We start from the raw sequence: 12,352 nt of genomic DNA on the forward strand, positions 1-12,352 counted from the left end.
TACGTATTTTGTTAACAAACTTACGTACAAAAATTAATACTTTCCTAGACCAATAGTTTTAGAATTCCAAACCTCTAGTCATCTGGACCATCCCCTTTTCCATTTTTAGTTTGTTCAAGCCAAGATTTTATTTGTTTTATTCTTCTTTATGGATGCCACGCCCCTCTACCTCGCCATCTGATTGTTCTCTTGTGGCTCAATCATCTGAAAAACATTAAGATCTCTAGTTTGTCCATATTTCTGCTTATTCCTATTTATCTACTACAGAACTATTAGAAGAAGAAGAAGAAGAACTGTTATTTTCGTGGATAATTTTTGAAGCTGTTTTGTGTTTATAGCCAGTGGTTGTTCGAGTGCTCATTATTTCCTTAAATCCTTAAGGATTACATCAACCTTAATAAACTGAAATTATAAATTGTTCTTTGGGTATTAGAAAAAGACTTTTGTTAAATTGAGTATATACTTAAGTAAAACATAATTGTTTTAAAACCAATAATTATATTATATTATTATTTAAAGACTGCAACCAGATCTGGCAACGATTTCAGCAGGACATTGGACTTGGTCGAAGTGCATTCTTGGATTGTTAGCATTCTGGTAGAAATCAAATCTAAAGTAACATCCAGACTGTAAAGCTTGAGGAAGGGTAGCACATTCGCCTCTGTTATGAACTCCACCATATTGGTCACCCCAACCGTTCCATGGGGCATTCCATTGGTCATGACAACCTTGAGTGAAAATTCCAACACCACCTCCGGGAAGAGCAATGTCAAAATGATTATGACTCAAATCAGAACCAGTATTTGTAACCTATAAATAAATGATTAATAAATATTTTCGTTAATATTTGGTAATATTCGGTTATAAAAAAAACTTACTTGTACAATCATTTTCTTGTTTGAAATTTGATCTTTGAAGCTAAGTAAGAAACAAGCGCAACATAAGGATACATCAACTCCGTTACTGAAAGACGCGGCACCAAAACCATATGCCAAAGTGCTATTTACTGCCCATGGTTGTTGACTGTTGCACATGTAAGCACTGCCGCCACCCTCACAACCTAAAATTAAAGATGACCTTATTTTAATATAATATAACTATATTATATGTAAGCTATACGGAGTGAGTTTTATAATAATATGGAACGCCTAAATTATCTCGCAAACAGCTTGTACGATTTTTGTAGATTTCTTATTTATCTTCTTCTTCTTCTCCTTCTTCTTCTTCTTTAAGTGACACCTTCGTGACGGAGGACAGCAATCATCTTAGCTATTCGGCTTTAGAGACGGCTGCTCTGAAAAGTTCATTTGATGTACATCCGTATCATTCTCTCAGGTTGCGCAGCCACGATATTCTTATTTTATAGATATTCTTATTTCAAATGGAATAAATTATGTTGCATTTTGATGTCTATGAAAAGTAGGTATTGATTTTGAAAAAACAATTTAAAATAAAATCCATTTTTTCGGCCCGGGCGAACATATATTTATATTTTTCATTGGAATCAAAATATATTTGTTCTAAGTTTAATGGTTTTCGAGATCAAAATATCACAAAATGGCCATGTTCATGTGTCAAAAACACAAGTAAAACATATTATTTTTGAAACTACGAAGTGCGTATATTCATGTTCATACCTGATTTTAGCAGTTCCAAATAACTAATGTGGGCTTATTTTCATTTTAAAACAGTTTATTTTTAGTTGTTAATGCAGCTCCATCGCCTGTCTTCGCATAAGAGCTTACAACCTAATAAAAATTCTTAAGGGAAGCTGATACAAAAGTTTGATCTTAAATTTAGACACTTTGTAATTTAAAAAATTTTAATATATTTTACTTATATTTTTGAGCCTTAAAAATCGCCTTTTTTGCTTTTTATTAGTTTTTAAATGCTAGTAACTCGAAAACGATGAACTCTAGAGAATAATTACAACAGACTTTTTTGGTCCCAATAATCCCAGCAACTTAAAATAGTGTTTGCTCTGGCCGAAAAGATTGATTTTTATAATTTGTTTTAAATATTTTTAAATGTAATTGTTACAATAATATGTCTGAAATTATAGCATTTGGTTATAGAGAAAATCACATAAAAAACAATCAACATTTCTTAAGGACTTCAAAACGAAAAAATATACAGGATGTCCCATTTGAAATAAGATAATTTATTAGATTTCCAGAAAAACTGAAGATCTGACAACAATGCATATACCACCGTAAGATCAGCCGCATCACAACACTCTTACTTACTGAAAGATATAAAATTCATGAAAGCCGTTTCCGAGATAATTGCGGATTCCCATACATAAAATTCCTTCTGCGTATATCTCTTCTAAACAATTGGTACCGTAAGATTTAGTTTACCTGATTTTGCATTAGCATCAACCCTGTTCACTCCAGATCTATCGCATGAGGCAACTGGTACTCCGCTAGGTGTATGGACGTTTCCCCTCCATGAGCAGGAAGGTTTGCAACAATCCCAATAACGGGTAGTTGTTCCCTCTCCACTAATGCCTTTCTCAATGAATTTAATTTCTGGACTTTGTTCTAAAGGGGTAGCTACTGCAAGAGCCACAACTGAAAATGTAAAAGGAATTAGTTAGCGAGAAAAATATTTTAAATTACTATAGTTCATTTGATTTCAAGATGAGCTAAGATGTCAGATTCGTGGGTTTTTCGTGTCATCGCAGCTTGTCATTGGTTAGAAATTAATTTATAATATAGAATAAATTAATTTCTAAATAACGACAAGCTGCGATGACACGACAAACCCACAAATCAGGCGTTTGAAATTGGCGTGTCAACTCATCTTGAAAGCGAATGAACTATAATAAAAAAATTAACGACAATCAGCTTCTCAGCTAAGAAGTCGTATAACGTAAAATACAAAATGTACAATTTTACAGGTATGCTTATTTCCCAATTTATAGTACAAGAATACAGTTTTTAAAATAACATTAACTATTAACAGTTTTTTACATAAAATACGTCGACAAGAATAACCATTAATACAGAAACACTTACATGAGATATTTATACAATATTATAAATAATCAAAACAAATAATTTAAATTTACTTTAAATGTCTTGACGTAATGCCGACTGATTTTATAAACCGTATTGTTTTCGTGATACAGATATCTGTAGGGTTGTTGAGGATTTCCTTAAGAATGGGCATACAGTTTTGGCCTTCAGGTTTAGGTGTAGGTTAAATTTTGTCAGGTAAATTCTATAACGAGTTTGAGATCAATATATATGTATTTGAATTACGGTTATGACAGTACTATCGTTGGTTGGTTCTTTGGCAACATGATCATGCTGTTTCATTGCCAGTGATTTCACTCACTCCCGTCTGAGAAGGAAATGAGAGAGATTGTAACATCGTAAGCAGAAATATTTTGGTAGATGTCATGAAGGTTTTGAATCAATAAGTGATCAGTGGAAATTGTATTGACTGGTGGAACTACCTAGATGAAAGGGAATCTGTACAAAATGGATATATATCTGTTTTTATCGATGATGCATAATTAAAAACTCAGCATAATTCCATGTATAGTTCATCTGTGTATGTGTACATAATATACTCTGCATGTTACGAGTACTGAGATGATCATACAATATCGTTTTTTTTTTTTCACAAAGTTTTTCCACTTTAATCTGGAGTTAATTATCATACAGATAATTTTATAATGATTGACAGTAGAACACAGAAAAAAACAGAGCAGTGAAAAGTGCTGAATAAACTTTGGAGCAAAGGATTTGAGTTATTTCTGGAAAATTTTATTAATTTGATTTTACTTTGAGAGAGTTTTAGTTTGTTGGATCTGCCTCAAAGAAGATTTATTGTACTTTGTGGATATTTACATGGCAGTAAAAACTATATCATCAGCTTATTAAAAATAGTTTATAGAAGCATTAAAAGATCTAAACAGTTCGAGATTGAGAAATTTTACGGTTGACAAGGAGTTTAAAGGTTCTTCCGGTTAGAAAGGTTTTATAAATGAAAGAATATTACACCAGTGATAAACGAAGTTTTTTAATTTAATTACTTTAAAAAAATATTTAATATTTTTACAGCCATATACAACAATAAATTACATTTTTGGCAAAAATACCTAAAAATACGTAAAAATGAAGTAGAAATAATAAGTATGGATTTGTTTAATATGACTATGTCATATTCCGTGTACATTATAATATTCGTATACTAAGATATTTAAGGAAATTAAGAGATATAGGTGGGAGATTGGCCAAATACACAACGATATTGTTTAATGTTTGATTTGCCGCATCAGGCAACAAAATCAGGCAGTATCATAGATAGATAACTCAGAAATCAGTGTATCAGCATTTGGTGTTGAATGATGAAGTCGACGTCTAAACGAAGGTAGGCATACGAGTATGTGTGAACACTTAATTATAAAAAACGAAATATAATATATAAAAAGAGCAGTTGTCAATTAGTTTATACAGAAAAGAAAAGAATACTCTTTGTTTTAATTGGTACTCAAATAAGATTCATTATTGCATCGTCGTATTCATAGGATAAAGGATGAAATAAGAATGGAAGGAATACTACGAAGTAAAAAATCAGAATGTCTGTATAGGTAGCAAATGATTATTGGTGTGCCTATTTTATATGTTTTATTACTCATAATTTTCACAAAAGAAATTACCTTTAAAAAACATAATATGTATTTGGTATATATAATACATACATATTTGGTAATAAATTAAAAATACAATTAAAAAACTGAAATAACTTACGGGCTGAAACAAGGATAGCGATCTTCATGTTGTGTTACTTAAAATACAACTTGGATATCCTTGTGGGCCAGTCAGAATATATACTAAAATGTTATCTTAAAATGGTCTCTTCACCAAATTTCAATACGTATCTTAAGTGGAGTCACACGACTTCAATAATATCTTAACTTTATTAGACAATAGGTATCATTGTCAAGGTAAGTGAGGGCTTATGTGTATAATATTATTATGCCTACTTAACGTCTTGATATGTTACCCTCGATTTAACCTTGCTCTATTTTTTGTTTCGATTTAGGTTCTATATGTTTATTTTGTATATATTTTTTTTATTAATGGTGCTAATAAGCACCAATATTTGTACCTAAAATAACAATTGAACCTAAAAAAATGCATCATCAACAAACAGCCCTGATTTGTCAATTGTTTAACACAGGCATCGTTCAGATATTTTCATTTTCTTTTGTTCTGCGCCTCTGTTATCCAATTGGTCACATTTCTTTTGAGGTCGTCGGTCTATCTCTTTGCGGTCTTCCCTGGCCTCGCTTGTCTGCCCGTGATCTCCACTCAAGAAATATTCTTGTCAAGAATGAAAGACGACATGTGGACAAGAAGAAGTAAATGCATATATGTACTAGGAAGTGGAGGAAACCTTTTGGTTTATTGTTTTAGTTATATTTTCTTTATGTTGATAAACTTCATGCAAACAACTATTCTTAAGTGACATACAATCTCTATTGAAAAATTAGCACGTATTCTCTTGTATAGTTAACTTCCAGCACTATGGTGTCAACATTAGACCAACATATCGCAAATCAGTTGGAATCGGTCCACTTAGTGTATGTGTCCACATCCATTTACTAACGGTTTTGGCTCCAAAAATACCGGATTTACACTCGGTCCTGTTCTTCTTCTTCTTCATGTACCATGTCCTTTCAGAACGTTGGTTACCATCATAGATATCTTAATTTTATTCACTGCTACCCTAAATAGCATGCTTGTATTAATAACATACCAATCTCGCAAGTTCTTCAACCATGAGGTTCTTCTTCGTCCTGGACTGCGTTTGCCTGCTATTTTTCCTTGCATAATATTTTGTAGCAACCTATATTTGGGACCTCTCATTACATGTCCGAAGTAGTCCAGGTTTCTCTGCTTGATGCTTTTTATGATCTCAATAGTTTTGCTGAGACGTTCTAGTATTGTGGAGTTTCGAATCTTCTCCACCCAGGAAACTTTTAAAATTCTATTATAGCACCACATTTCGAAAGCCTCAAGGCGATTTAGATCGATTTTATTCACAGTCCAGGACTTGACACCATAAAGTAAAACCGAGAACACGTAGCAGAGAAGTAGGCGGCTCCTCAATGCCAATTTTAGGTCTCCGTTGCATAACACCTTGGAAATCCTTCTAAAAGCGGCTCTAGCCTGCTCTACCCTAGATCTAATTTCGCCGTGACTTTCTGCGTTATAATTTAGTTGCTGTCCAAGGTAAACGATTTTATCAATTTGCTCAAGTTTGGTATTATGTATTTACATATATAGACGGTTTTATATGCTGCTGTTTACTTATTACGAGTATTTTGGTTTTCCGTATGTTCAGATCCAGACCTGCCTCCCTACAACTCTCAACGACACTATCAAATAGTGTTTGCAGATCTTCTTGACTAGAAGCTAGGAGTACTGTATCATCCGCATATCGCAAATTATTGATGATTTCACCGTTCACAAGTATTCCTTCTTGTTTTTCATAAAGAGCTTTTCTGAAAGTTATTTCGGAGTAAACGTTGAACAGCAATGGCGACAAGAGGCATCCCTGCCGTACTCCTCTTTTAATATTAAGAGCCGGTGATTCCACACCATCTACTAAAACTGATGTTGTTTGATTCCAATATAAATTTGCAATTATTCGAACATCTCTGCCGTCCAAGCCTATGTCTTTTAGATCTTCAATCAATATAGAGTGCTTAACACGATCAAATGCCTTTTGGAAGTCAATAAAACAACAGTATATGTCTACAGATATATCTCGACATCTTTGAGCAAGTACGTTCATTCCAAACAATGCCTATCTCGTTCCAAACCCGTTACGGAAACCAAACTGTGTGTCATCCAGGTATTCCTCGCATTTATTGTAGATACGACCATGTATTTATTACCTTCAGAAAAATTTTCAATAAATGGTTTAACAAACTGATGGTTCTATAATCAGCACAGGTTTTGCTGTTGTCGGTTTTGTTGGAGAGGGAATTGGGCAGAGAAGTGGGCAGCGTGAGTGTGCAAATAGTTCACTCGCGCTGCCACTGCCACAAAAGTCGTTATTTTGGGACGGAAATCAAAGGAAAGGCAGCGCGAGCGTGAGTGCTTGTTCACATTTAGCCACTCTCACTCATTTGCCGCTGGCGTTTGCGTGCGAAAGGACGTTTCGTTTCGTCGCCTCTAGGGCAACAACTTAGTTGTTTTTATATTCTGTTGTAATAGTCTGGGCAGATTATCGGAGAATAGGCCATTTTTGGGAAAAGTTATTGACCAGAATTGTGGTCCTGAAATTGAATCTTATGATTATGTATATTAATAACATAGGTATGAAAAATCCGCAGATAGTGTGGAAACACATGGAAGCACATAGTGCAAAAAACGTTTAATTGTAATGAGTGGTTCCTGAGATCCAACCGGTCAAATTTGACCGGCATTTACGGCAAAGACATAAACAATACGAATAATTTTCAAACCATCACTTTTTCTTTCCATATTTTATTATAATATATAAAATTGAAAAAATAGCAAAATTTCAATCAAACATTAGGTTGGAGAAAACGTAATCCCAAAGTTCAAAATCGGTATACGTTGAAAAAAACATTTTGTCGGCTTCCCATGAAGCAATTTTCTTCATTATTTTTTATTGTTTCCAAGTATCTCGAGTAGAGCCATCTAACTAATGGATCATTACATGTCAAAGTTGCTTTTGTTTTGTTACATATAATAGATTAATTTGCACTCACACTCATTTCCCGCTGGCGTTTGCTTGCGAAAGAACGTGTCGTTTCTAGGGCAACAACTTAGTTGTTTTTATATTCTTTTGTAATAGTCTAAGCAGATTTTTGTGGGCGAAAGGGGGTGGGGGATAGGCCATTTTTGAGAAAAGTTATTTACCAGCAATTTTCTTGGTGGAATTGAATCTTATGTTTATGTATATTAATAACATAGGTATGTTATTACTAATTTTCTTAAAGCAATTTCAAGGACTTGGTGGGGAGCTTATGTTGAAACTTCCTTGCTTTTCTATCGATCATATATTAGATCTATAATTGATTATGGATGTATCTATATGGCTCAGCTTCTAAACATATTTTAAACAAAGTAGACGTTGTACAGAACTTAGGGCTCCGTATCTGTTTGAAAGCTAGGAAATCAACTCCAAATAAAGCTTTACATGTAGAAGCTTTAGAAATTCCACTCATTTATAGAAGGAAATATCTCAGCCAGAAATTTTTAATGAAAATTCGTTACCTACATATCGGTATTTACCAAAATGTTAACAAGCTGAATGTAGCGGAGTTAACTAATAAATACTGGAAACTAAAGAACTCGCCTCCAATTTGCGAGGCTTTTCGAGATCTGAGAAATTTTGACTGTGATTATAACGTGATTGATAGCTTTGGACTTGAAGATTTTCATTCTTTTTTACATACAGTTAAATTAGTAAAACCAAGTTACCATGAAAACTGTTATATTAGATCTAACATCTTAAGATCATTCTTAGAGAATTGGCCAGACTCTGTAAATATATATATATATATATATATATATATATATATATATATATATTTGTACAAATATATATATATATATATATATATATATTTGTACAAATATATATATATATATATATATATATATATATATATATATACAGATACATCTAAGTCGTAAGTTGGCATTGAATGTGTCTTTTAGATACCTGCTACTAAAACAGAAAAAAAGTTTAAGTTGGGCCATGATTTTTCTATCTTCAATGCTGAAGCCATAGCAATTTATGAGGTCCTGCAATATTTTAAAGAATCAGAAGATATATCTGCAACAATTATTTCCGATTCACTCTCTGTTCTTCTTGCTATTCAAACTATACATTTTCCCAATAACAATTCAAATATTATATCCTACTAATTAAGAAAATCCTTTTTGAAATTCATAAAAATAAAAAAATAGTGAACATTTTATGGGTTAAGGCTCATATAGGACTAACGCATAATGAACATGTTGATAGTTTGGCTAAAAAAGCTATTGAGTATGGTACTTCAAATAATCGTAAGTTTTGCATAATCTGATTTAGTTAACACTATTAAGCATCAAGTTAAAATCAGTGGAGTCAATCATGGCGAGATCTTTGTAAACAATCCAAATCTCAGTATTCACTGAATCAACCTTCTGTTCCAAATATATATTGGTTTAAAAATTATGTAGTACCTCGAAGATATATAACAACATTAATCAGAATGAAGTTTGGACATGCATGTTTACCTCTACATCTAGCAAGAATTACAGTTTTTAATTCAAAACTTTGTACTGAATGTCAGAAGGTGGGTGATTTGAATCACACTTTTTTGAGTGCACAAAATACATTCCATGCACCTATAATTTAATCAAAGATTTAATAAAATGTAATGTTTTTTCCACCTTTCAATATATCCTATCTATTGTCTCTGAACAGCAAAAGTGTGTGTATATGTATGATTGTTTAATGAAATTTAGCTGTGAAACTAAAATTAACCTCTAAATTTTTTAATCCTGATAACCTGATATATTATATACATATTAAAAAAGAAGAAGAAGATGTATAATGGAAAAATGTGTTGAGCAACTTGGATGGTCCATAGCGGCCAGCTGCAGCTTTTGAACTGAGTAGAGAGCTGTGGAAGGGTTTGCTATGGAATTCTAAGGACCTCATTGCCTTCTTTATGTATGAATAGAAAACAAAAAAGTTGTGACTGGCTAATTGACACCCAAGTCTATGCCATAAAAAAAATATAGGTATGCAAAGTCCGCAGATAGTGTGCTACTTTTTATATTTTTTATAAACAAAATGGCGTCCGAAAATCGTGTTTTTTTCAATTTTTGTTCTATAACTCCAAAGATTTTAACTTTACACCAAAAACACCCAAACAAAAATTCACCGTAATTAAATTCTGCTTAGAGACGTGTTTTCCCTGATTTATTTCGACGAAATTTTTTTCCGGAAAATGCGTGTTTCTTTAAAAAAATCTTTAATTTTCAACTAAAATTTTAGATAAGTAATTCTTTATCCATAATTAGATAGCTTTTTAATATAGGCTCTTTTTTTATAGATTGTAATTCCAGAAGGCGATGGAAATTGAATTAACACTTTTGCAACAACTGAATTGTTAATTAAAACTTTACGGTCACTATAATAACCACAATAATTATGATACACAGGAATATCTATGATTTTTGTATAAAATGACACTGTACCTATCTAATGTATGTACTTTACAGAATTGAAATTGGACCATTTAGGAGGCCTCAGGAATATTTTAAAATTATAAACAATTGTTTGGCTTATAAACAAATAGAATATCTCGGGAAATACTAAATTAAATGAAATCATGAAAACGGTACTGGAAAAAAAGCGACAGGACGCTTTTAAAAGAAAAAACGTTTAATTGTGATGAGTGGCTCCTGAGATACAACCTCCAAACCCTCCTTCTTATTTTTGTTGTAATTCGGTTGCCGATCTGAAAATATCTTCATCTTCCGTAGTTTTTAGTTTAAACAAAAATTCAAATGCTCTTGAACAAGATTTATAACTTTCACATCGGCAATAATCTCCGACTTAAGATTGCCTGTTATAAAAACATCACATTTTATTCGCACTTTTTCTTTTTGGGTTAAATTTGCCTCCGAATTCTTTTCTCCTAATTGTAACTTTATACAACCCTTTGTGGGTTTTAGCCGACTCGACGACATGCCTCCACTGTTTTCTGTCTTGAGCAACCTCCATCCAATTCTCCACGCCCATCGCGCTTAGGTCTCCTGCTATATTATCTCCACCGGAGTCGAGGGGGTCCGCGTGGTCTCCTTCCAGTTGGGACTTCTTCCCACACCAGCCTTATTCTTCTTTGGTCAGAATGTCTTCTGATGTGTCCCGCCCATTGGAGTCTTCTGGACTTTATTTCTTTTATTATGTTGGTGTCTGGGTAAAGTTCTTCGAGCTCTTTGTTAGTTCTTATCCTATATTGTCTTGATGCTTCATCCAGCACAGGCCAAAGATCTTCCTTAGGAATCTTCGTTCCCATACAAGTAGTCTCTCTTTGTTTACCTTTGTTATCGTCCACGTTTCGCTTCCATACATCACAACGGGTCGTATGATTGTTTTATAGACTTGTATCTTCGTACGTCTTGTTAAATATTTTGATTTTATAAGGCTTTCGAGGGCAAAAAGACTTCTGTTGCCGGCCTGTATCCTGTTGATTATTTTTTGCGATCCGTTATTGTCTTCAGTTATTGTTGTTCTAAGATACTTAAATTGTCTAACGCGCTCAAAGTTAAAGTCATCGATGGTGATGTTCTGACTAATTCTGTCTCTGCTTTGGTTATTGCGGCTCATATACATATATTTCGTCTTGTTTTCGTTGATTTGGGGCCCCATCTTCTCTGCTTCCTTCTCGAACCTCACGAAAGTATCCTTTATCCTTAATCGTGTGTTACCTATGTGATCGATATCGTCTGAAAATGCCAGTAGTAAGTTTGCTCCTTCTCGATGAAATACTGTATTGGGTTTTTCGATTCTTGCACTTCTGATTATGAGCTCCAGAGCTAAATTGAAGAGTTGTGGTGAAAGTACGTCTCCCTGTTTTAGTACATTGTTTATTTCAAATGTCTCCGAGTGTCCTCTCTCAGGTGGGAAGTCGAAACAGATTGACACTTGCCTGGGTGCCGGGACATAAGGGTTATCGTGGCAACGAGAAGGCCGATGAATTGGCCCGAGAAGGCGCATCTACGCCACTGGTTGGTCCGGAACCCGTCTTTGGAATCGCAAATACGATAAAAAGAGCAGCTATACAAAAATGGGCGCAACAGAGGTCTCTTGAATGGTGGAACAACTCCCCAGGACAGAGGCAGGCCAAACAGTTCATCAAAGGACATTCGGCTAAATTTACAACAGACTTACTTTCGCGCAGTCGAAGCACTGTCAGAATGATAGTGGGTCTGCTGACTGGACACTGTAGACTCAATAGACACTTGAGTCTCATAGGCCTGACAGAAGAGGACACCTGTCGGTTCTGTCTGGAAGAAGAGGAAACCGCTCTACACGTTCTGTGTCATTGCGAAGGTCTCGCACGAGTGCGGTTTCTAGAACTCGGTGAGGAAAAACCGGAAGCACCAGGCTACATGAAAAGGCCACTATCAAGGCTGTTAAGTCTCATTAAGAGGACTAAGCTAGATGAAGTGCTTTAAAAGAAAGGGGAAACACAATAGATCTACTAAGGTCGCAGTGTATCAGGCTCTATTGGCCGCCCCATTTTCTACATTCTACATTCTACATTCTACATTGTTGTCCAACTCTCACCTTA

At 34.0% G+C, this 12,352-nt stretch overlaps 1 protein-coding gene across 1 annotated transcript; it reads right to left on the reverse strand.

The window, feature by feature from the left end:
- Positions 1-441: 441 nt before the first annotated feature.
- Positions 442-4,899, reverse strand: LOC114337575 (endoglucanase). The gene is made up of 4 exons (XM_050644103.1): positions 4,764-4,899; positions 2,361-2,573; positions 879-1,060; positions 442-810 (listed from the first exon to the last, which is right to left on the reverse strand). The coding sequence occupies exons 1-4, from the start codon at positions 4,789-4,791 to the stop codon at positions 514-516; spliced, it is 720 nt and encodes a 239-aa protein (XP_050500060.1). The 5' UTR covers positions 4,792-4,899; the 3' UTR covers positions 442-513.
- Positions 4,900-12,352: the final 7,453 nt, after the last annotated feature.

The sequence above is a fragment of the Diabrotica virgifera genome, chromosome 2, assembly GCF_917563875.1.
Source record: "Diabrotica virgifera virgifera chromosome 2, PGI_DIABVI_V3a".
NCBI lineage: Eukaryota > Metazoa > Arthropoda > Insecta > Coleoptera > Chrysomelidae > Diabrotica > Diabrotica virgifera.